Source organism: Phalacrocorax carbo, chromosome 2 (genome assembly GCF_963921805.1).
Source record: "Phalacrocorax carbo chromosome 2, bPhaCar2.1, whole genome shotgun sequence".
NCBI lineage: Eukaryota > Metazoa > Chordata > Aves > Suliformes > Phalacrocoracidae > Phalacrocorax > Phalacrocorax carbo.
In genome coordinates this window covers 146,322,376-146,346,378 of record NC_087514.1, presented here as the reverse complement: position 1 = coordinate 146,346,378, position 24,003 = coordinate 146,322,376, and the positions used below count along the sequence as shown (strand labels likewise).

Genomic DNA, 24,003 nt, shown 5'->3' with positions numbered 1-24,003 from the left:
CCACTTTCTGTATGATGGTAGGGTAGGCTGCTGTATCAGTCCAGGGCTCATTTCAAGAACAGAAGATTGTGAGAAGAAGCACGCTTCATTAAATTAAAGCCCATAACTGAAGAGACACATTTGCTTTCATATTAAGCAATGAACACTACTCACTCAGATGCATAATATGTTTTATATAAATTTAATTCAATACATAATTGTAAAGTTTCAAGAAGGAAAAACAGAACGCTTACTGAATGTAACAATACACCTTCTATGTTAGTTATTGTTAACATGGTGCATTTTACAGCATTTTTGGAGGACCTTAAAGCATTTTAAAATCATAAACACTTAGGTGAGCAATCGTACAACAAAACTGGGAGCAGAACCAGGAATAGAACCAACGACTTGTAATTTCCAGACCTATTCTCCAACTTCAAATCTTGAGTCTTTGATAAGAAGGTATTTCATCTTTCTATGGCAAATGTATTTGACATTACTAAGAAAAACTGCACTTAATATCTAAGTCAGGCCAAACATTTATTTAAACAGTAACACCACTTTTGACCTTAGTAAACAAATTATCATTTTACTTTTTCTGTCCCTTTTCGACAAGATTGCACAAAGACTGAGACAAGGCAATAACTGAAAGGGGTTTTTTTTCCCCCCTATGTATATAAAGAAAGGATTGGAAGTAAAGCTCCAAATTTTGCACTGGAGCTTTCACTTAAGGATGATACAATCTAAATCTGGATACTGTAGGTGACTCCAAGAACTACTAGATTTTTGGATGGTTTCCTGCTCTTGGACAAAATTCCACAACATTTTAAAGTTTACTTCACCAAAGTAGAAATGTTAGCGAAATGACTGTGGTATTTGTCTATGTATATGCAGACACAGTCCTTTATTATAATTTTGCTCAAAGCATGACAGCAAAGTCATCCCATTTTTCAGTTCTTTTCTCCAAGTGCTCCATCTTATTTCTACATAATGTTCACAACTAAGACTATGTGAGTAACAGAGATAAATACTGCAGAAGAATGTGTGTCTGTTGCAAACTATAACCTCAATTTCCGTCCAAGAGAATCAATTTGAGATGATCTATGAATTTTAAACATAAATTATTTCATACCAAAAGGACAATGTGCAATTTGATCCAGTTTGTGTGAACTTTGGGCTTTGTAGCCGAGCTACTTGTGAACTGCTGCTGCTGTTTTTCAGAATGAACATAAAATGACCTATCAAAATAAAACAGAAAACAACTTTTCAGGCTGAGGAAAGAAAGTATGTCTAAAGGTTTTTAAAGCATTCATGGCCTTCACTTAAAAGCTTGTTAAAAAGCAGTTATATCTATTCCAGTTCTCTGTTTCTAGGCCTGGGTTGTCTTACCTTCAGATTTGTTGCAGGTGTGATCCCACGGAGGCGCTTGCTTCTGAAAAGCAGGTGCAAGAGCACCTCTGGAACTTCTTACCCAGTCAAATTCATCTGCATTTGCAGTTTCAATCCAACCACAGCTCTCTCTTTCAAAGTCACATACAGCAGCTGACATGAAGAAAGAGACATTTTGCTCTATCTCTGTACATGACATTACTAAACAAGCTTTGCAGTATGAAAAGAAAAACAAAATGTTTCTAATATGTCACTGATATTCTAGAAAGATGTCTAGGAAAGGGACATGGAAAGACAGAGTGCAAGATGGGGTATTTGTTTTATAACTGTTGGGTAAACAGCAGTCCCACAGGAAGAAACCAAGCCATCATTATATGGAGCATATTCAGTAAAACAAGTCCTTCCCTCTAAAGACACTGCAGCCAAAGCACTCAAATCAGGTGAGGAGGCACTGAAAATGGACATCACAATCCTCCTGAGAAAGAACACAGAGCACACAAAGCAATAAAAAGCCTTCTGCAAGATCTTTTAGGTAGTTGATATTGGAGCCAGAATTCAAATCCCTTATTTCCTGAATCTCAGCAAGTATGCTAATGACAACAAAACCCTTCCTCTTATTATAACAGGAATTAAATTAAATATCAGTCATTACTGAGACACTATGATATTGTTAAAAGGAGGAAATCTCTGAAATACAAACTAATGCAGTGAAAAAGTTTTGGAAAACATATTCAGCTACATTCTTCAATGAATTTAAAAGAGCAGTAATATTTTAGAAAATGTGTATAATATAAAAAAGGGAAGAAAATTGTAGAAGAGTGTTATATATTAATGAATATAAATTTATGAATATTTAGTATGTTAAAATGAATAACCAACAGGTTTTCCTTTTCTGCACTTTAAAAAAATCTTCATTAAACTACAAAATGTTATGAGTCCTGTAATTATAAAAGGCTTTTAATGGAAAACATTGAGAAAATTATTTCAAGATTTTTAAAGCAATAATTTATTAACTATATAGGTAGAATACATTAAAAAAATCAGACATGACTGTCAGAATTCTACCATTATTTTATGATGTCTTATCACAAATTCTAATGGCCACATCATTAGGATGTAGAAAATGCACATTTCAGAATCAAATGAAGTCTCTTGGAGAACAGTATTCCATAAATGTTTATTTATAGAAGATATAGGAGTTTTTTTGATTTGGGTATTTGGTTTGGTTTAGATTTTTTTTTAAGAGCTGTGTCACATTAAGTTATACATCATTTATTAGAAAGAATGAAAAATTTACTAACCAGGCAAGTTAGTATTATTGTTGGTTGGGGCTTCTAAAAAGACAAGATTCTGTGGATTATTAAGCAAAGCACATAGAAATCTGCAGTTATTAATGCTGCTTAAAAAAAATAATCCACAATTATGGAAGGCCATAAAGCATTTAAGAGATCAAAGAAAATATGAATTTGCTATAGAAACAGCGTATGTGGGTCAGAAATGCCAAACATAAAGTGATGTAGATCAAATGTGACAAAAAAAACAGAAACAAGAAATTTTTTGATAGAATGTTTTGATAGCATAAAATGAAGACAAAAATATTTTTAAATAATCAAGGACCTAGGCATGACAGAAATGATCGAAAACCCACAAACAGAACATGACGATAAGGGAATATGGAGAGCTATCTCTGATTTGCTTGTTGCTCGATAGAAGAAACTGTTCCATATACCCAGGAGAACAGCAACAAAGAATATGACAAACCTTGGACACAGATGATTACACCGAAAGAGGAAAATAAACAAGATAAAACTGTTAAGTCTGAGCCCAGACTTCTTGCATCTGTAACTTGTAACAGAGACAAAACATGAAAGAAAGGATGCACCAGACCATACAGTTAACTTAAATATGGATGACTATATTGAGATAAAGTAACCCTGAAACCTTCAACGAAATCTCAAACCAATTATTTAACACCTCGGGAAGATATAAAAATAGAGCAAGCTGGTAGAGCCTGGGTAAAATGCACTAGGTTCTTGATGTTTGATAACACTTCAATTACCTAATTGTCCCATAACCTCTTTGGCACTTCTGTTTCAGACAGATTATCCAGAAAGAAAGGCTGTTGGTTGGGTACCTCTGTAGTTTCTTTCGCAGTGAGCACACACAAACTAATCTGCCTTCTCTCCTAGTACTTTATTTTCTGCTTTTCTCTTATTTCTTATTTTCTTACACGCTCTCTATGTACTCTAATCACCAAGTGGCCCTATGGACTCTGCCAGGCTGTCTTCTCCTCATGTGTTTGTGGAGTTTATTACTAGTTTTTCTTAAATGTATTTTGTCATCCTTACTGTGTTCTGATATTTAACCCACCAAAATTTGACAACTTTTCTAACTTTTTCATTTGGGCATTATTTCAGTAATTTTTTGATGTTTTTTTACTTCTCCATGCCACCTGTATGGATATATTTTACTTTGCTGCCCCTTTTAGCATCATTTTTAATAAGCTCCCTCAATAATCATGAAGGAATCAGACTGATACTGTTAGCATAGCATTTGAGAGTAGTTGGCTTTATTGATGTTTTGAGAAAGCTGCCTTACATCTTCAGCAGACTGTTTTCTCTGAGCTGGTACCACAAAAATGTAGATTTCTTTCTGATTTTGGGTTTTTATGCAAAGTGCTTTACCCTTTTCTGTTTTGAGGAGCTTCATTCAAAGGCCTTCACAAGTCAGATGTGCAACTTCTCTGTAAGATGAACAATGCCTAACAAGAATTTAAGAAAAAGTCCTGTAGAAAATGGTATTTAAAAACAAATGTTTAAGACCTTAGCATTTCTGCAGGACTGCAAGTTCATCAATCTTTACATCCCCCAAAAAATCTCTGTCTTTTGGTCTATGTATATTTATGCAGAATACACCATAAAAAAATCCAGATGAAGAGATATCATCAACATTACTGGCTTGCAACTGTTACTTAAAAGCTGTTTAAAAAGCCTCTAATATACCAATAAACTTTGAACTTTTTGTTTGTAAATGAGTAATTTTAAGATAAAGTTAGGAACTTACAGCTAGATGTCATGAAATTTTCAAATCTAGGAACAAAACCAGTTTAACTCTGGATGTAGTTATATTAATAAGTTATTTTAACCCACTTTATAATAAAAACAAACTGAAGTGTGTTACATCTATCTTTCTATATTTATGTTTTCTATCACAGATACTATTTCCTTATGTCATGGTGTATACACACTCAAATAACACTGTACTTTGTAGGTGCATTGGCCTAATTCCTACAGAAAAAAACATGAATATTGGTCAGTTTAAAAAAATGCAGAAGTTAATCAGTAATAAGTAATGCTAACCAGAAAAAAGACAAACCCAAGTCATTAATTGAAGATCAAACCAGTTTGTTCCTTACAAAATCCCAGAGTTCCCCCTTCCCTCACTTTCCATCCCCAAATATTATCTGTGGCAGGTTTTGTTTGTGGTTTTGTTGGTTTTTTTTTTTGGGGGGGGGGGGGGGGACCAAGACAAAAGTACTTCTACATAAAGATTTTAGAGTAAAAAATTGAATACTAACCTACCCTGTATAAAGATATTCTCATATATAGAAAATCATAGTTTAAATCTAACAGTTGCTTAGGAAGGACAGATATGGTAGTCTCCTCTACAGATGACTACAGGGAAAAAAGCACTCCAGAACATCTTCTTCTGCTAATTTCTGTTATGAATTCATTTCAATAACCATGAAATTGCAGCAGACCTACTTGCAATTTCAGTCAGGTGGGCTGTTAGTAGTAGACAAACATGACTTGTACATAACACATAGGTATATGTCTCTTGTGAAATGAGGAAGAGTTTTGCTTATAAGACAGGCAAAATTTGCAGAGGAAAAATATTTTGTTGTAAATAAATCTAGTGATTTCACTGTGCACCTACATTTTAACAACCCAGCTGTGGTACATGTCTTCTGACACTAACTTAGCTGTAGGATTTGCAAAGACCAAGATTTTTACAGTGGGAAAATAAAATTCTGTGGGTGCACACACAGCACTAATCAACCATGCATCTCACCTAAATATTACCTACAAAAAATAACTGTGCTGTCACATGTAATAGTTACAATTTGATTTTCTAAATAATCATATGAAAATAATCTTCACTACACAACTCTGATGGCAGTCCATTCTGTGCAGTAAGGCAGATATGCAATCATCTAACTGAAGGCAGTTTCATAACAGCATTTTAAAGTGAAATAGCATCCAAAAACACTATTTTATTAAATCTGATATTTTCTGGAACTTCATATGATACTGTCATTTGCAAATGCTTCCCAGGTTCTGAATGTTAGTGATTACAGTGTATTGATATGGGAAATAGTCCCAAAATAAGAAAAACCTCCAAAGTAATCAAATTACGTTTGATTGACATTTTCATTGGAAAAATAGCTAATTAGGTCCAAATCTCTCCTCCATTCAAAAATGTTACTGGAGTCTGAAGAGAATTAAATTTCTTAAACAACACAATAGTCTGGTGATTTAGGCCGTTGTATACCCAGGTCTAGGTCATATAAAGAATACATAAATTTCTCATATCTTAACAGCCAATTACTTGGCTTTCTGCATCCATTAGAATGTTCCTTCTATATAACTGAAGGGGAACATTCCTATTTTTATTGAACTAAATAAAAATGAGATCTGATTGTCATTATTCAGGCCATCTTGTTATTTGCTTCGTGCATAATTTGCAAGAAACTAATTAGGGAGAACTGTACATAAATGAGATATATTTTTTGCCCCAAAATATTACATAGACATTTGCTAACAGAAATAGAAAAGTTAGATTCCTGACTTTTGGGTTCTACAGAAATTCTAAGAGTGTGTGTGATCTCTGTTCTTTACTCAGTGCTCCTCCTTACCACAGCCTTTTATCTATTCCACAACTGGTTTTCTCTGACCTCTTATCTCAGTCATAGTCTCACCGGAAAGGTGGAAATCCTCACTGTCTTTCCTTATTTCCTGAGACAGCTCCTTGCTCCAGGTCCACTCATGTGGTCTCAGTTCTCTGCCACTTACTGCCACTGTTTATGCTGATCCCTCCCAAAGCATCACTGTTCCACACCTGTATGCTTCCTTCCTATTCTCATTTTATTCTCTGTTACCAAACTTTCAATCTTTCATTATTGTTATCTCTTCTGACACTGAATCACTGGCTCTTTAACCAGCTGGTCCTAATCATTCCCCCACAGCAGCCTGGGTCCTTTCTGCCCTGGCTTCCTCCAGCTCCCTTGTTACTTCTCTGCCACACCAGCAAGCTCAAGCAATGCAGCATTTGCAGCCATTCCTTGTTCACAGCTGAAGGTGGTTTCCTGTCTCTGTAGATGGCATTTTAAGTCCCATCCCTTCCCCATTTAGCTTCCACAAGTTGACAGTCTTGTATATGAAGAGAAGTGACAAAGATAGTTTCTTGCAAGAACCAGGAGCTCAGAAATCTAGACCGAGATAAGGAAGAGAGTCAGAGAGGTGGAGATCTTCAACTGAATTCTTCTGGTCCTGACAGAAAGAACAACTCATTTGAGTGGCAATGAAAATCAGGAGATGACTCAAGGATTTATTCTGTGAGATGAGAAAATTACATGGAACCCTGCTTGCTCAGTGGAGTTGGTGGACCCAACCATCTAATGAAATCATCTTGCTGGAATTTAAGATAAAAATATTTAATTAAAAAATAATTCAAGAGATATTTTAGCCCATATAATATCCTTGCCTGGTCCTCATATCAAGAGAAGAAACTTACAGAAACAAGGTCAAGGAGCCTACAATGACCATCAGATGGAATATCACGGCAAAAAAATGTTAATATCAATGACAGGAACAATGTAGTTGTAGGTGGTGAAGTCCATAAAACATCTGTGCTTAGCCAAGCCAAGCTAAGAAATTAGGAAAACTGACTGAGAAAAATTAAATCCTTGCATCCAACTGCAAGAATATACACAACCATGTAGAAAGTAATGGTACACCACATAAGCACAAAGGTAGTGAAATACCATTTGAGAAGAATTATAAGAGCTATTCTAGTGCTGTAGACTACCAGGCTAACAGGCTGAAAGGCAAATTTATTGCTTGGAAATAGTCAGCTTGCCAAACTACTTGCACAGGTATTTGTGTACCTACGTTCTGCTTCCCACATTAAAAGAAGCAGTGCTAGCACACACTGAGGCAAACTCAGCAGTACAATAATGATTTATAAGTAAGCAGTATATTCAGAGCAAAGATCACCATAAATATACTTATAACGTCTCCATAGTTTAACCTTTAGCATGACATTGTTAATGTATCGTCTGTGCAAGTGAGACAGGGGTATAATAAAATTTTCTTCAGTCATACAATTAGAGGAGAAAAAAAGAAGAGAAAATCAGTAGCAATATAGGAAGTTTGCGATTAAGGATAATTTAGGACTGGTTAAACACCTAACCACTAACTGGACATTTGTCTTCACTTTTAGGTATAACATTGAAATGAAAATACAGGCTGAATAGCTAAAAGAAAGGGTGTTTTGAAATACAAATGACCATATTTGAAGTGAAAACAGTAGATTTTAGTTTTCTTGAATAAAAGCTACCAGTTATCTGCTATCCCAGAGCAGTGAAAGAGGTGTTGCATGCAACTAAATCTATTTAGAATGTTTTTAATTAAAACCTATTGATTTAGAAGTGTTATTATTTGGTCAGAGAACAAAATCCCAGTACCCAAGTATAAGAAGGGTAATGAGAGAGCAATCCAGACCAGCATAACCCAATAATATGTAAGATGTATAAACACATTTTGAAGAAAAGTATAAAAAATGTGAAGTAAGTCAAAAAGCAATAGAGAGTAATAAGGGTTTTAATAGAAGTAACATGGGCAAAAAGGAAGCAAAGAAGTAAAAACTCTTCTCAGTGGTGTCCAGTGAAACGAGCAGAAGCAATAGGCACTTGTACTGTAAGGGTGATCAAACATTGGAAAAGGTCCCCTGAGCAGCTGTGTAGTCTCCATCCTCAGAGATACTCAGACCCCAGCTGTGTAGGGTCCTGGGTATCCTGTGCCAGTGGACCCTGCTTTTAGCAGGGGGGTTTAACTGGATGATCTTCAGCGATCCCATCCAACCTCAACTATTCTGTGGTAACAGCTGACTTTTTTTCCTCTTCACTCTGGCCCACAAAAGGAAAGATATTCTGCCTATTGAACATTTAGTAGTTATTTCTGGGTTTGACTGATCAAAGAGTTACCTAATAAAACAGAATGCATTTTCCCCAACTTCAAGCTCTGTATATTTTGGATGCAAATCTTTCTAAACAACTAAAACATTGGACACCAGTACTCTAGCCAAGAAAGATTGGATACTAACACTGTAGAGAAGTTGCATGAATACAAATAGAAGCTGTAATTATTTCTTTTATCTGCTAAAAGTCAAATACATTTTTGTTTAGCTGAGCAACACCTCTCAAATTTCCTAATAAAACCTGTAAAGTATAAGCATGGATTTGGGATTTTATTAGCACCTGTGAAGAAGTTTATGCTTTGTGATACATAATAGCATAGTCAGAAAATACTGTAAGGAACTTGTCTATGATATTTCTGTTATTTGTGGGAATGCCAGAAACCATCATGCTCTATTTAAAAAAAAACACCAACCCTGTACTGAATGTTATTCACACCAACTCCCTCTGAAAATACATCACAACTTTTATAGCATAGTTCATAGTTCGAGGCAAAAGCAAGAGACTAATTTTCAAAGATGGAAAGTATAACCACGATTTCTTACCAAGAGCAGGTAACTGAATGAATCAAAAAGACTTTTGAAGCTACCTATTAGAGGTCCTGAAATATTTCTGAGCTCCCTTCTGACCGTACAGTGGAAAGGGACTCTGAGACACGTTACCTCCCTTTACTTTCCAACGTGTTAGTTTCCATGCAGAGAAAACCCAGGGACATAGCTGAGACCAGAGTCACAATGCATCCGAATGGAAAATGTTGACACAGCCTAAATTATATCTGTGACCATGTCTGTGCACAGATGCTTTATTTACCAGTCCATCTGTGGTACCTTCACATCAGAATTAAGTATACAAAACATATGAACTGAATATGCATCTGTGACCACTGTATTTTTCATGTTTCCTATCTCAATCTTTCTCAGGTCTAACTGCAGGACCATCTACCATTTAAGAAGAGGCGTCTCACACAGTGGTGCCACAGAATTTCCAAATTTGTACAAGTGCAACATATTTTCATCACAATTTTTTATCGAAATCTTGTAGGTATGAGAGCAAGCGTGCAAAAGTGTGTCCACAATTTCTGTTTGGTTTATTTTACAATGGCTTCTGGAATAAGCTTCCAGTATCTTACAGATTGAGATTTTATTCAGTATAACACTGTACCTGATATTTAGCATCTTAAGATTTATAAAATGAAATACTGCATTTTAAACGCTTTCTACTAAATAATTAATCAAAGACCTTTTTTTCTGTTTTTAATGCTAAGAGGGAAGTAGATGCAGAAAATAAAAGGGAAACAATTCTGAATAGAATCAAAATAAAGTAACTATTTCTCAAGAGTTTCTACTTTTAATTAAATTACAACATTTATGAAATCATAAAAGCCTGGCAAATTGGACAAACAAACATAGTCACAGGAGCCTTAAAACCAGGATTTTTAAGTTTTCACTTACGGCACTTGGCTTCATCACGGTTATTTGAACAGTCAGGTGTAAAATCACAGTATTTGTCAGATGAAATACATTGTCCATCCCCACATGAAAAAAGTCCCAGTGGACAGTAAAAATATGAATAATTAGCATCTGCAAATTCTGTTTCCCCTTAAAAATCAGAAAAGAAAGCATAAGTAAAAACACACACATATATATAAAACTCTAAGAAGTGCTTTTTATCATCTTTGAATATAGTACTGTACTCAGCATAAGGGACAGCATCACCTTTGAAGTGATTATATCACAACTGATAAGAAACAAATTGAAAAAGAAAAAAACTGAAGTGTGATGCTCTTAAACTGTACATGATTCTCCACAATATTAAAACTTTTTCTGTGAAAAACTATCAAAACCTCCTTAAAGTTACACGGCCAGGCTCCAGTTCAGAGGCAAGGTGCTGTGTACAGCAGCCTCCTGTTTCCCCCCCAGTTGGGAGTATGTCTTTCACAAAACCTTTCTGCTGTAGCAGTGGTTTCTCTGCGTTAGCTCGCAATGAAAGTTCCGAGAAGCCAAAAGTTTGATGTTGCACCACTACTAGCTTGCACCTCAATCTACACATCAGAAAACACCCCAGATTTCAATGAACAGGGAAACAAAAAGTCAAGGACTACTGGTTTTACTTCAGTAGATTTCCAGAAAGGGAGCAAGTGGGAGCAATGACATGCAGCTTTTCAGCTTTTTTGTTTAACTTAGCTTTTTTAGATACTCATATTGCTATCCAGACAGAGCTTTTTAAAAAAACACTCACTTCTAAACATAATATCTTTGTGACTGATGGGTTAATAGGGGAGTTGTAGGGCAAATAATTAAAGGAAGTTAATGTTTCTCCAAATACGTAGCTACCATCAATCAGACTGTATATAGGGATCAGAGAAGCCTTAAAAACACAACGCTGAAGTTTTCTACTATTCCTTTAAATTTTCCAATAAAGAATCATTTCAAACATCTTCTTGGTAGAACCCATCAGCATTACCACTGACTGCATATGTTCCCATGCCATTTTAGAAAAGTAGTCATTAATAGTCTAAAAGACCAGAAGCAGCAGTCTGACAGAAGGTTACATTTTGTACTTCCTTGCATTGGCACTTCAAGATTACAGAGTGTGAGTACACAGGCAAGCTTGGTGGGCACTTACTGTATGTTAGGTATTTGACAGTAATGATGGGAGAACCCTCTTGCCCTAAAGATAATGCAGTGGAATTTACTCTTCAGTGGAAGATATAAGATGTGTGCTTCTGTCTGCACCCAACTGTGAATGTGGGCAGGTACTATGTAGTAAGCGGTATCTGGAATTTTCCACCTGGTGCACACTACTTATAGCATATAGTGTATAACACTGGATGAGATGATTGATTACAGCATACAGACTTTTTCCTCAGATTATCCCCTACTTTCTTAAAGATATCTTGAAGTTACACATAAGAGATATTGGGGAAAAATGAAAACCACAGAACTTGCCTTCACTTTCTTCTTTGACACCTGGAAGTGATCTGTTCACAACTCCACATTCCTCTGTTATACTGATGTCATCAACAGCAACAGTAGCATTTGTTGTTAGAATAGTAGCTCGTAAAATAATCTGTAAAGACAAATAAGTAATTTAGCTCATTAAAGGTGACATGATAAAAAGACATATATATTCCATCATAATTTACAACATGCACAGGAAGTAAATACCACCGACAACCAACTCCGAATACCAGCCAGCAAAAACTGAGATTTGATCAAAGTCAGAAATTTACTCCTCAACTGTCAAAGCCACAACTACCTTTACTTATGGAAAGTTACGCAACCCAGATGACCTTGCTTCAATCTAAACTGGTAAAAGCCATCACTACTTGAATGAACTGACTTCCTGCTAGAACCTTTAAGTTACACATCTCTTTAAATGAGTGATTCAGGGTTACCAAATAAGATGCTTTACAACTCTATTTGTGTTCATCTATACTATGCCTGCTGAAGTCAACAACGTGTGGTAAAGTAATGGTAGGGATTGTAAGGATGAATTTGTAAATACAAGGAAATATTCAGGAGATCATAAGAGGAAGTAAAGCTCAGTCATAACTTACCAATAATGAGAACTGGGTGCCCTTTGCTTTAGACCATTTTATAGATGAAACATAAAATGAAGAGACCAAAATTGGAATTCTGATTTGCTGAATCCTTATATTTGAGTTGCTGATTCCCCTAACAGTTCCTTTCTAAGTTTTACTAAAAGTGTAGCAGTCTGAGAGTATGTAAAAATAAAATTAAACTCAAAAACTACTAATTGTTTCTGTGATCAATGCTGTAAATTGAAGTATCTGCACTTATCCTGCCTTTAGCCATCATAATTAGGCCCTCACTCTGATCAGCAGTATTTATAGCAAGTTCATTTTTTAAAAGCTCCTGCACTATTGCTACTCAACTTTTATTACAAAAAGAGATTCTAATGCATACAATACTGAAACAATGGTGATGTTCTTTAATAGCTACGTCTATTGAAAGAGCTGAATAGAATTCTTTTTTATATGAACATTAAAGAATAGAAATTTTCTTTTCGTATTGAATTATAAAAGTAAATGAATTCTAAAGGCCAAATGACAGTAACTTTTTGAAAGCAATGTAAATATAATTTCTAATTACCTGAAAAGGTAAATTCTCAGCCACACTTTCTACAGGTATATTCGCTTTTGTCCATTGCATCTCAGGCAATCCTGAAATGTCACGCAATTTTTCCAAACTTCCATCCAATGCAGTTCTTTTAAAGACAGAAAGCTGGGTGTCCTGAGATAACCAGTACCAAAATCTTACCTGTTGACAGTTTTTAATGAAACAGTTTAAAAGATATATCATCAATCTGCAATAAATTCAGTGCCAACTCATATACGTACATTATAACACAGAATGACATGACAGGTCTAAACACAGGCTTGGCATAAAAGAAAGAGATGTATGAAACTATGGCATGCTGAGGAGCAGTATTATGTCTAAAGATAAAACCATAATTAAAAATAAAGCTTAGTTTTAAAACTTACTTTTAACTTGTGTCTATCAACTGATGCAGACCAACTAATGTGACCTCCCTTAACTATTTTTAGCTTAGTAGGGACTTAGAAACTTCTCAAAGATTATTTTTCTTTGTAAATGCTGAATATAGGACAGCTTCATATGTATGCTAATCTCAGAAGTGCAACAGTTGAGATATTTATATGAAAGAAACCCTATGATCTTCTATTTCCACAATCAACACAAATGAAAATTATCTGAAGACAGATATTTAAAATAATCTATTGGTCTCCTGAAACAAGTGGATTGACCAATATATGGGAAGAACAAAGAATGTAGGTGGATGAGGCTACAAAAAACTGCTTGCCAAGCAGAAGAGGTCAGAAAACAGTGAGAATTGCAGTTCACTATGCCTCCCCTACAATACAGAATGAACCTGATGCATTTAAAGATTTTTGGTTTTTGCTTGTTGTTTTTTTGGTTTTTAAATACTACCTAGTCAAAAATTCAGCTGAGAACTGCAGGGAAGAAACAGAATTTTCAAAGACTAATGTTTTTTTCCTTCCCTGTGAGTCCCTCCTGATTCTTTACATAGTGAAAGGCTAAAATTTCTTCAGCTGCAGACTCTTTACTTCCCTGCACAAGCCTTGATAATACTTGAATCTTCATGAAGGTAAAACAAGAGCTGTAAAAATATCTCTTCCCAACCGGTTCTCCAGCCATCTTCACACGATTTTACGCAATAAATCTTGGATTATCACACTACAGAGAGAAAGTTTCCTTTTATTTTTTCATGCTATATCAACTTTTAAACAGAATTAAAAAGTAGAGACCATTTTGGGCTAATAGCCGAATGAAACTTAGGCGGTTTTATGCAAGCCAATAATAAATATGAGAAAACCCGTCTTTAGCCCCAGGACAAACACAGATGCATGTGTTAGCCAGCCTTCAGTTAGACATGAGACAATTACAGTCTTTTATTTGAGCAAGACAGCTGACACAATAGGCTGTACAGGTCATGGAAAAGCATTATATTAGGGACTGTAACAGGCAAAACAGCCTTAGGGTAGTAGTGTAATTTTTACTTAATTTAATTTATTGTGAATTAATGTAAATTTTTAATCACTGGTTGGGCTACTGAGGAAAAAGAAAAAAGAAAACAAACACTAAAACACAAACCTGATCAAACATTTTCCTCTCCCTTCCCCAGGCCAGTTTAACACAAACACTTAGCCTGCCCCCTTCCTAGACTTAATTTCCCTAATTTTTGCTGCAGGTTACACTCAGTCTGGCCCAGTTCTGTTGGTGAAGAAACAGGTGGAGAGGGAAGTTGGGCACGTGAGTAATGGTTCCTTTCTGGTGCTCCCTATGTGTTCCCCTCCTCTGCTCCTTGCTTCTTTCTTTTCTTCCCCTGCTTCTGCTCAGGGCTTTGACAGGCCACAGTCCCTCTGGGGTGTCCCTACCCCAGCATGTGTTGCCCATGACCACAGTCCCTTGGGGGGTGTTCCTGTCCCAGCATGGGTCACCCACAGCAGCAGTCCCCTCAGAGACATACCTGCTCAGCATGGACCACTTCCTTCCATGGGTACATCTCCAGACATGTCCCCAACAATATCCCCTTCCACAACTCTCTTCCTTGTTTGTCCCCAAGAGATATTTTTTTCTTTTTTCTTTTCTTTTTTCTTTCCTCTTTTTTCTTTTTTCGTTTTTATTTTTCATTTTTAAGGGAACCAGACTCTCTGAGAGAAGTCTTTTCTTCAAAAAATTATCACATTAGCATCTCTGTTTAAGCTGTAGACCCTTAGTATGCCAAGAAAATTGAAGAACAGGACTGATGAATTTGAGAACTCCTTACATTCAAATAATTGACTAATAATCTGAACATCATCATACATGTGGATTCACTACCTTTCACCTCTGGCCCTGAATTTCATTCATAAAATTGGCAAATACACCAAAACCATGACATCTGCTATGTATGAAGGAAAAGTTTCTTTTTGTTTGTGGTTATGAGATATTATTGTTACAACACACTGCTACTTTTTAGTATCTTCTGGCTTCACAGCTGATAGACTTGGTCTCTCAATTTGCCATAGTGTTTCTTTTTTCCCCATTCATGTAAATCATGCATTATATAAAATAATCTCAGGACTTATTAATAAATTGAAAACCTTTCTTGTAACTTTTTTCCCCACTGGACAGCTTAAGGAATACAAAGCAGCAGGTATACAAACACTTTTCAAAACGAGCCAAAACAATCTAGATGTAAGATTTATGTTTATCAAACAGTTTTTTAAGCAAATTTGTGTTTTCATTGCGTAAGAAATAAAATTACCCTCCTCCTCTATGTCTACATGTTCTACTTTACAATGACTCCTGTGTCCATTAAAAAGCCATAAGCAGAGAGGTAGGACTGGAAATTTGCTTCTGCAACTCCAAAACCTTGAGGTAAATGAAGATATTTCATAGCTGACATCTACAGCAAGATTCAGAAAGAAGAAACTGCAGAAAGAAGTTACTTCTAAGCTTCAATTAACCAGTAAGGGACAATATAAAACTGTTATCCCTTTTTTCCATTTTTCTTTCTTTCTTTTTTTCTTTTTTAAACAACTGGAGCCAAAGAACTTGTAAAGCTATTAATAAACATAGATCTCTTTATGTAGATCCTTTTATCCTCTCAGTGGGACATCCAACAGAGGGCAACATCTCACATTTATACGCAGAGAGCATAACACACCAATACACATCCTAATGAGCAACCCCTACTCCTTGTTCTTTCCCAGAAATAAAAGTCTGTAGGGAAAATGTGGCAGAAAGCCAGGCTTCCAGTCTTCAAAAACACTCTCTTTTTAAACATTTATAGCTGGATAAGAATTTTCTGTAGTTTTTGTTGAATCTGGGAACTTTAAATACATTCAATATGTGCTTACTCAAAATTAAAATTGGTTTATTTTCTGACTTTGAACTAGAGAAATGTATGTGCATCCCTGCTGCATTTGTATTTATTTTGAATGCAGGCCAAACTCTGCAATAGATCTAACCAGAATGATTCATTGATTCACATACAGTTGTGCCCAGTATGCCTTAAGGGGTTCTAAGACAAATTAATCTGAACCTGAAAGGTGCTTATCTACTCAGTATCAAAGTCTACAAAAGAGATATGAAACTGCCTGAATGAATGCACTGCTCCCAGGAATAATGCAACACACAGGGCTCCGGTGGGATGATGCGAGGCCTTCTGTGTTCCCTGCAGCAGCATTCTGCTTGATTTCATTCTGCATCCAGTTCATTTCTGATTCTTTACAACACTAAGATGCCATGTGACGATTAAGAACTGAGAAAGTGCATCACATGCCAGCAAGGCATTGTTCTTAAATTGTTTGAGGTTTCTACTCCTCAGCTGCAAGTTGCAACTATTCAGATGAGATCTGGTAACTCATTGATGTGCATAGTCCAAGTCAGCTACAGTCTCCACTAAACAGGTTTATCTAAGCCAACACCTGTTTCAGGTCCCTTACACAAGAAGAAACCTAAGAAGCCAAGGTTCTGCTGGAATAAAATTCTGCTATTCGTTGGGCCTTCTAAGTGCAGTACCTCCACACATTGTTTTCTGACATTTTTATTTTTGAAAAAAACATGTTCCTAAGTAAAATTACAGTCGCTGTTCTACCCTGAGTCTGAAAAATTAAGCATCCAGTCTAAATTTTATTTTGTTTCTCTAAAGCCTCTTTTTGCCTGAACACAATAAAATTATTTTGGCAAGCTTTCCCTATCTTTTCTTTTTCTTCTCTAAACCAGGAGGAACTATACAGTAGCAGAAAAAACCAACATCATAATGACACAACTTAGCTTCTCCCCCATATGGTATAAGCTTTGAAAAGTTATGGAATAGAAGACAAAAAAAGCCTCAGAAAAAAAGAAAAAATATTTTAAAACTGTACAGCATCTATTCACTTTATTCAGTGACCAAAAGGATAAACAAAAATACACTTGGTAATGTTTCATTGTATGTATATTTCTTTAATAATTTAATTATATATTTAATATATTTCTTCAAATTCTGTTTTAAAAGTGTATATTTTGTTGAAAATTCCAACATTCTAGTTATAAAACTGTATTTTCATTTTTCATCTAAGACTTTTCTATTTTTTCACCTTCCTGACCCATTTTTTCCAGGTAGCTTTCTGGTTTCTCAGATCAACAACCATGCTGGCTGGTTGCTTGCTTTTGCATTCCTCTGCAGAGCCACAAGACATTTGACAAAATAATAATTTCAAGGTAAACTCTCAACTACAGCACTGATTAACTTAAAAAGCGTCCTTCTCAAACCATCAATTAAACTTTAGCACCTGTCTGGAGCATGGTAGCTAATTCTCTCCAGTCACACCAACATAGTTAATCTATATAGCAAATTCAAAACACAGGTCTCCTGTTCCCGCACATGGGACATGTTCGTCTTTCCTGCCTAACGATGACAGTGTGACTCTCTGCCAGCATTTGCTTGAAAGGCAGGCTGCTTTGACTGTGAGTCGATATGACCCTGATACTGTTATCCAGCTAGGTTTGCCACAGCATACAGAAACCTGAAGCATAGCCTTAATTCTGAGTCACCTGGTGGATGCTTTAGAAAGAATAATAATCAGATATAACAAAATGGCAGCAAAGCAGTAAAAAGACTGTTGCACCTCACTCTCCCCAAAGAATTGGTCTGTAACTCTTTCCACTGCTATTGAAATGGTGCCAGTTTTTCAGCAGCAACATTTACAGCATGAAGAATACCATATCTGCACACCAGATGAATGATAGCTTAAAAAGGTGGGGACAGTTAATATCAAACTGTTACCTGACAGCAGGAAAGCCCAGGGGACAGCTTGACGAGGAAAGGGCTCCCCAGATGAGACTCGGCCTTCTTTGTGTTCATCTGATGTGATCCACTGAAGTAAATGAATGCTCCTGCAAACAAAAGTCAAAGAAATATGAGAAATATGTCACACTCCAATGGCAAATAGCTACCTCAGAGAGATAACTATGTGCTCCATGAAGCACCTAAAGCTTATTCATAAATGTAAACAAATGAAACAGCTTTGCCATCGGTTCAGTCTCTGTGGATCATGAGGAGAGACTTGTAACAGGCTGTGACAACCAGTGTCTACGTAGGCAAAGACAAAATAGAATTGCTAAATGCTCCTGCCTCTTTCCTCTGCAGTAAAATTAACATGACTGAGTCCAAGGCTGAGGAAAAAGGGAGAAGGAAAAAAGGATATTTGGGCAGCCATTGCTAAGGCTACCCTGTCATGGTGCCTGCAAGCACTTAAACGTGAGGAAGTATATACAGAGCCCTGCAAAGGGAGTTCAGATATTGCTTCTGTGAGGGCTTTACTGTGCAGACCCACTGGATACTTTTTTTATCTGTCATCTTCAGGCAAAACCTTTAAGACCTCCATCCTCCAAACACTACAGCTACTTCCCATCACCTTCGCATGGTGTCCTTCTGCTCACTGCACAGGCTAGGGAGAGCAAAGGGATTGCAGTAGCTGCAATACAGAGCACCCTGGAGATCAAACAGCATAGACCTCAGCTGGGATCCCTAAAGGACACATTTTAATTGGCTTAAATAATGTTTCAAACAGAATTTAGAACAAAAATTAATTTGCTTTAGGGTACAGTATTCACTCTCAACGCAGCCCAGCCAGTTTTAAGCATGCTAACAATGTTGCAGACCATGGGAGCCAATGGAACAAGCTATATTTTCTCATGGGGTCCACAGACTTGACATTGTTGTCTGCGCTAGTGGGGATGAAAGCTTAATTAAAGATCTAATCTGAACTCTGGCAAACGAACTGCCTTTGGATTTGAACTACAGCAGATGTGCTTCAGACAAAGGTAGGGAAGGATAAACATCTTCAAGGGGCCCTAAAGCAGCATATTCTGAATGCCGTCAGTGCTGCCTTCACTGAATACTGAGACTTTTTCATGAAAGTCTATGCAAAACAACACTAAAGGCTCAGTCTTGTTTGCGCATTGATATTACACATATTGCCTTACATCTTGGAAAATCAGCTATTGTGCTGCCACAGTCATACTCCTTAGCCATTTATTTCCCATGGATACATAATGAAGCAGAGGGTTAAGTCCAGCCCCATGTGAATAATCGCATCGCTTTAGCAAGGCTGGCACAAAGAGTTGACCGTTACCGCTCCTTGTACAAACAGGCATGCTCTGCTCTGCAGCGCAAGGGAAGCTCTCCTCATTGGAATGCAAGGGCACTTCAAAGCATCCTCTTTTAATTTGCAGCTGAGGCTTTACAGTAGTCTTGTTAAGATCTTCATTAATCAAAATTTGCTGCTGCCCTCCCCAGGAGAGAAGAGAGACAAACACTCTGTGGTATCACAAGCAACTGTTGCAACATGAAGGACCTTTATTTAAAGTTGGCAAAAATTTGCTCAAGTTCTGGAAGACCAGTTCTAGAGCTGTGATGTGGCTTTAGCAGGCACAGTGATAGGTGGGTACAAAACCACCTCAGAAAGACCTTTGCACTAACTTATATGGGGAATGCACCATTACTGGGCTTGAGAGGTGTTGCATAGTAACCTCAAGATCTGCTTGAGGCTTCAACCTATACAACATATAAAGATGTGAACCTAACTTGTAATAATTCAGGTATCGAAGCAGCTTAAGTGCAGCAGCACATAGTTCCATATGGGCTAATTTAACACGCTGCTTAGGTTGCAGAGCAGATGTTTCTACCAGCAGCCTTCATTATGACAACATTACACCTCAGTTCTCACCAGCACCTAGAATAACCCACATAGGAAAGACACAGGCATATCTGTGTCCTTCTCTGGAGTTGTGAGAGATCAGAAGCTGTGACACAGTAGTGTTTACAGACAGGGCAGTAACGGACATCCAGTGCCACTCCAGAGATACAGTAAAATAAAAATCAAATAGCTGCTGTGAAAGTGAAAAGCAACTTTGGTGCATTTCATCACTTGGGGACCAATGGAAAAAAGGCATATGATTGTGTAGTTACAGTTATACAGCATGCACACACATACTCGCATCCCACTAGGGTTTGCTCAGGTGAATTTTAATCCTGGAGTTCCTCTACCTCTGAATGCTCAAGGTGGAATATTTAATATTTCACAATCCTTTAACATGAACATGGGAGAGAAGTGTGGAGGTCTGGCTGTAAGATGATATACATCATTAAAAAAGTTTAACTTAAAGAAGTATTAGTCTGTAACCCAGATTTTGAAGTAATCTAATCTCCACTGGAAGCAGTGTAACAGATAAATTTTAATGAAATTAAAGTAACAGAAGATTTGCCAGTATGATTTGACAATGACAAACATGCTAGGCAGTTTTAGTTTTATACAGGTGCTGTAATAACATTTTCATCTTGGAAAAATACTATAAAACAGCCCTCTACTGGAATAAACTTTTTCCAGCTGAATGCATTGTACAGCAACTATGGGCTGAAGGAAGAACAAATGTTCAAAGGATATTACACTCATCCTGTTTTTCCCAGACAAAACTGATTAATTTACCTGCACTCTACAAAAACCTACAGTGATATTTTGTGCAAATAATATTTTCAAGAATGGCCCCTGTGTGAATATTGGGTACAAAGTTGTTTTTGATATGTGAGAACAGAGTTAGCTGTGTCAGTTCAAAGGTTGAAAATGAACGTTACAAAGGCACAGTAACCAAATCACATTTAAGAAAGAGCATCCCTGAAAGACTAGCTTTCTGTAACGTTACCTATGTCATATACATACTATGTAGCATCCATTTCAAATCAGTTTTTATTATCAGTCTGTCACCATTTACAAGTACGAATACTCATCACATAAGGAGGATAATAATAATAATAGAAAAAGAAGTCTCACCATGTCCAGTATTAGTTGTATGACCTCTGTCAGGGAGATTCCTGTCAAGGGGAGCCTGTTCTTTCATTATGTTCCAGTCAGCATCACCTATGCTTAGTGACTTCCACCCACAGAGGTCAGTCTCAAAATCACATATAGTGTAATTAGCTGTTGTAAGAACAACAATAAGAGACCATTAAGTTGAATTTACAGCAAGAGTTTAACACCAGAACTATGACTATTTTGTATTCGGGTGTACAAGGAGTCTTAAAGAAGCACTGGCATGTTTCACTGAAATCTGGATTATTCAGGTAGATAAAAAGTTCTACAATACAGATACCAGATCAGGCAGGCCCTTCTTTTCTTAATCAAACTCAGAACCATGAAGGTTCTGAGAGAATAAACTATAAGAGCATAAACTATATTGTATGAATGATGAGACCTGTACATAGGTTGCTGATAGATTGCGAAAGCTATATTATTTATTTTTAAAAGATGAATTTTACTGGAAAGTTAATTATGAATGTCTGGGAAAAAATCAAAAGTACTTAGTACTTTAAATACACTGAAAGTAAAGATAAATTAAGCTTCCACTTTATTTTTGAAATTTATGAATTATTTAAGTCTCCTAGAAATTTTTATTGCTAAGTGAAATACTATTTTCTCAGTTGGAATAGATTAGATCAACTTAAACTGTGTAACAATCTCACACACTTTTCGATCGCTTGAGCAAAATTAGTTATTTTGATAAGGAAATCACAGAATGGCAGGGGTTGGAAGGGACCTCCGGAGATCATCTTGTCCAACCCCCCTGCTTGAGCAGGGACACCTAGAGCAGGGGGCACAGGAACGCGTCCAGGTGGGTTTTGAATGTCTCCAGGGAAGGAGACTCCACAGCCTCCCTGGGCAGCCTGTGCCACTGCTCTGTCACCCTCACAGGAAAGAAGTTTTTTTCTCATATTGAGGTGGAACTTCCTGTGTTCCAACTTCTGCCCATTGCCCCTTGTCCTGTCATTGGGCACTATTGAAAAGAGCCTAGTCCTGTCATCCTGACACCCACCCTTTAGATATTTATAGGTATTGATGAAATCCCCCCTCAGTCTCCTCTTCTCCAGGCTGAACAAACCCAAGTCTCTCAGCCTTTACTCATACAGGAGATGCTCCAGTCCCCTGATCATCTTGGTAGCTCTCTGCTGGACTCTCTCCAGTAGTTCCCTGTCCTTAAACTGGAGACCCCAAAACTGGACACAACACTCCTAGTACAGTCTCACTAGAGCGGAGTAGAGGGGAAGGATAACCTCTCTTGATCTGCTGGCCGCACTCCTTTTAATGGAGCCCAGAATATTGTTGGCCTTCTTGGCCACAAGGGCACAGTGCAGGCTCAGGGTCAGCTTGCTGTCCACCAGCAGTGCAAGATCATTCTCAACAGAGCCGCTTTCCAGTAGTTCAGCCCCAGCCCGTACTGGTGCATGGGGTTGTTCCTCCCCAGGTGCAAGACCTTGCACTTGCTTTGTTGAATTTAATGAGGTTTCCCTTGGCCCAGACCTCCAGCCTGTCCATGTCAAAACAGTGTAATCTAAGATTTTTCTTTCCTCGTCCAGAACAGCTTCGCAATGCTACACTTAACTCTTTGGTTGGCTTAACATAATTGTAAAAATTGCTTTTGAACTTCTTCTAGCCTTCATGGCACATTTATCCTATCATATCAGCCTCAGATGTGATTATACATATTGCTCCAATCTTCAGATTGTACAAAACCAAAATTAAATGCATGTTTGTTGAAGCACCATGGCAGTAAAGCTCCATAGTAAAGGTCTTCCTGGTACAAAAAGGTTATTTGAGCAGCTAAATCTTAAGGCACAAAATGAATAAAAAATATCTGTATCTCTTATCTGGATTCACTTTATACGTTAAAATTCAGTGGAGCATGCTTTTCTGTTTAGTGCAGTGTATTAGTTAAACATGAAATGGTTAACTTATTGAATTACAAAATTCTCATGCTTTTTACAAGGTACCTTCTTAATTAGACTCCAGCTGCTAATACAATAAGGTAGAATATGCAAATTGATATCCAGGACTAAACTGTTTTGTTGCACAGTAATTAATACTATGTCTAGTAATTGTGCTTTCCTTAGCTAAGTGGTCCTGAGAGAACCAATGTGACACAAAGAAGCAAAAATTCTTTGCTTAAACATCTCTTTCCTCTGGCCTCCCTAAACCCTGCAAAAGGTCTTCTGCTTAAAAAGCTGACTGCAGTGGCTGCATAGTAATATCCAAAAAGACATCAATAAACGACCACATAGACACAAAGAACTTACTGTCATATACGAAGCAACAAAAACCTGTTCATGGAAGGAAAATGCCAGCTCAAAGTTAAAATAATGGTTTAAATATGGAAGAGAAATCAAGATGGTACTAATGATCAATATTTTACAGCTCAATAAGGTATATAGCATGGGAATTTTTTTATTCTTTTAACTAGAGGTACTTAGAGCCAGAAGAAGAGATGGCAATATGAAGATCAACAGTTTTTGTGCACTGATGACACCAGATGTGTTGTCACTTAATGTGCTCGACACCAGGTTCAGGGTTTTTCACTGGCTCATAATGAAAAGCTGACTGTTGAAGCTACGTTTGGAAATGAGATACTAAAAGAATTGGTGAAGCATCAAGGCTGTGATCAGAGGAAGCCCATCACTGCCCTTGATGATCAACAGGAAGAGAGAATTCTGGTGAAATCATAATTTCTTACATTGGTAGCCACCAGTACAATTTCTTCTTAAACTATGGGTTTAGAAAGAAATGTATAAACATCATCTCTTTGGTTGAATATACAAGCAGCGGCCAAAAAAAAAGGCACACAAAAAAAGACACAGTTCCAAATCGAATTATTTTCCCAGTTAATTTTTTCAAACTTTATTCAAGTCTGAACACAGTTATAAAGGTGGGAAGAACATTCATGGTCTTGTGCTTTTGGGGTTAGTTTTTTTTGGAGGGAGGGGGAAGTTAACTAGGAAGTTAAATGGAAATGTTA

General features: G+C 36.9%; 1 protein-coding gene across 1 annotated transcript in view; it reads right to left on the bottom strand.

The window, feature by feature from the left end:
• Window positions 1–24,003, bottom strand: part of MALRD1 (MAM and LDL receptor class A domain containing 1) — a 314,254-nt gene that overhangs the window by 214,516 nt on the left and 75,735 nt on the right. The window contains exons 12-17 of the mRNA XM_064441822.1: window positions 20,991–21,137; window positions 17,945–18,054; window positions 12,739–12,906; window positions 11,572–11,692; window positions 1,369–1,521; window positions 1,112–1,217 (exon numbers count right to left, since the gene is read on the bottom strand). Coding sequence (XP_064297892.1) covers window positions 1,112–1,217; window positions 1,369–1,521; window positions 11,572–11,692; window positions 12,739–12,906; window positions 17,945–18,054; window positions 20,991–21,137 — 805 coding nt within the window. The remainder of the gene's footprint in view (window positions 1–1,111; window positions 1,218–1,368; window positions 1,522–11,571; window positions 11,693–12,738; window positions 12,907–17,944; window positions 18,055–20,990; window positions 21,138–24,003) is intronic.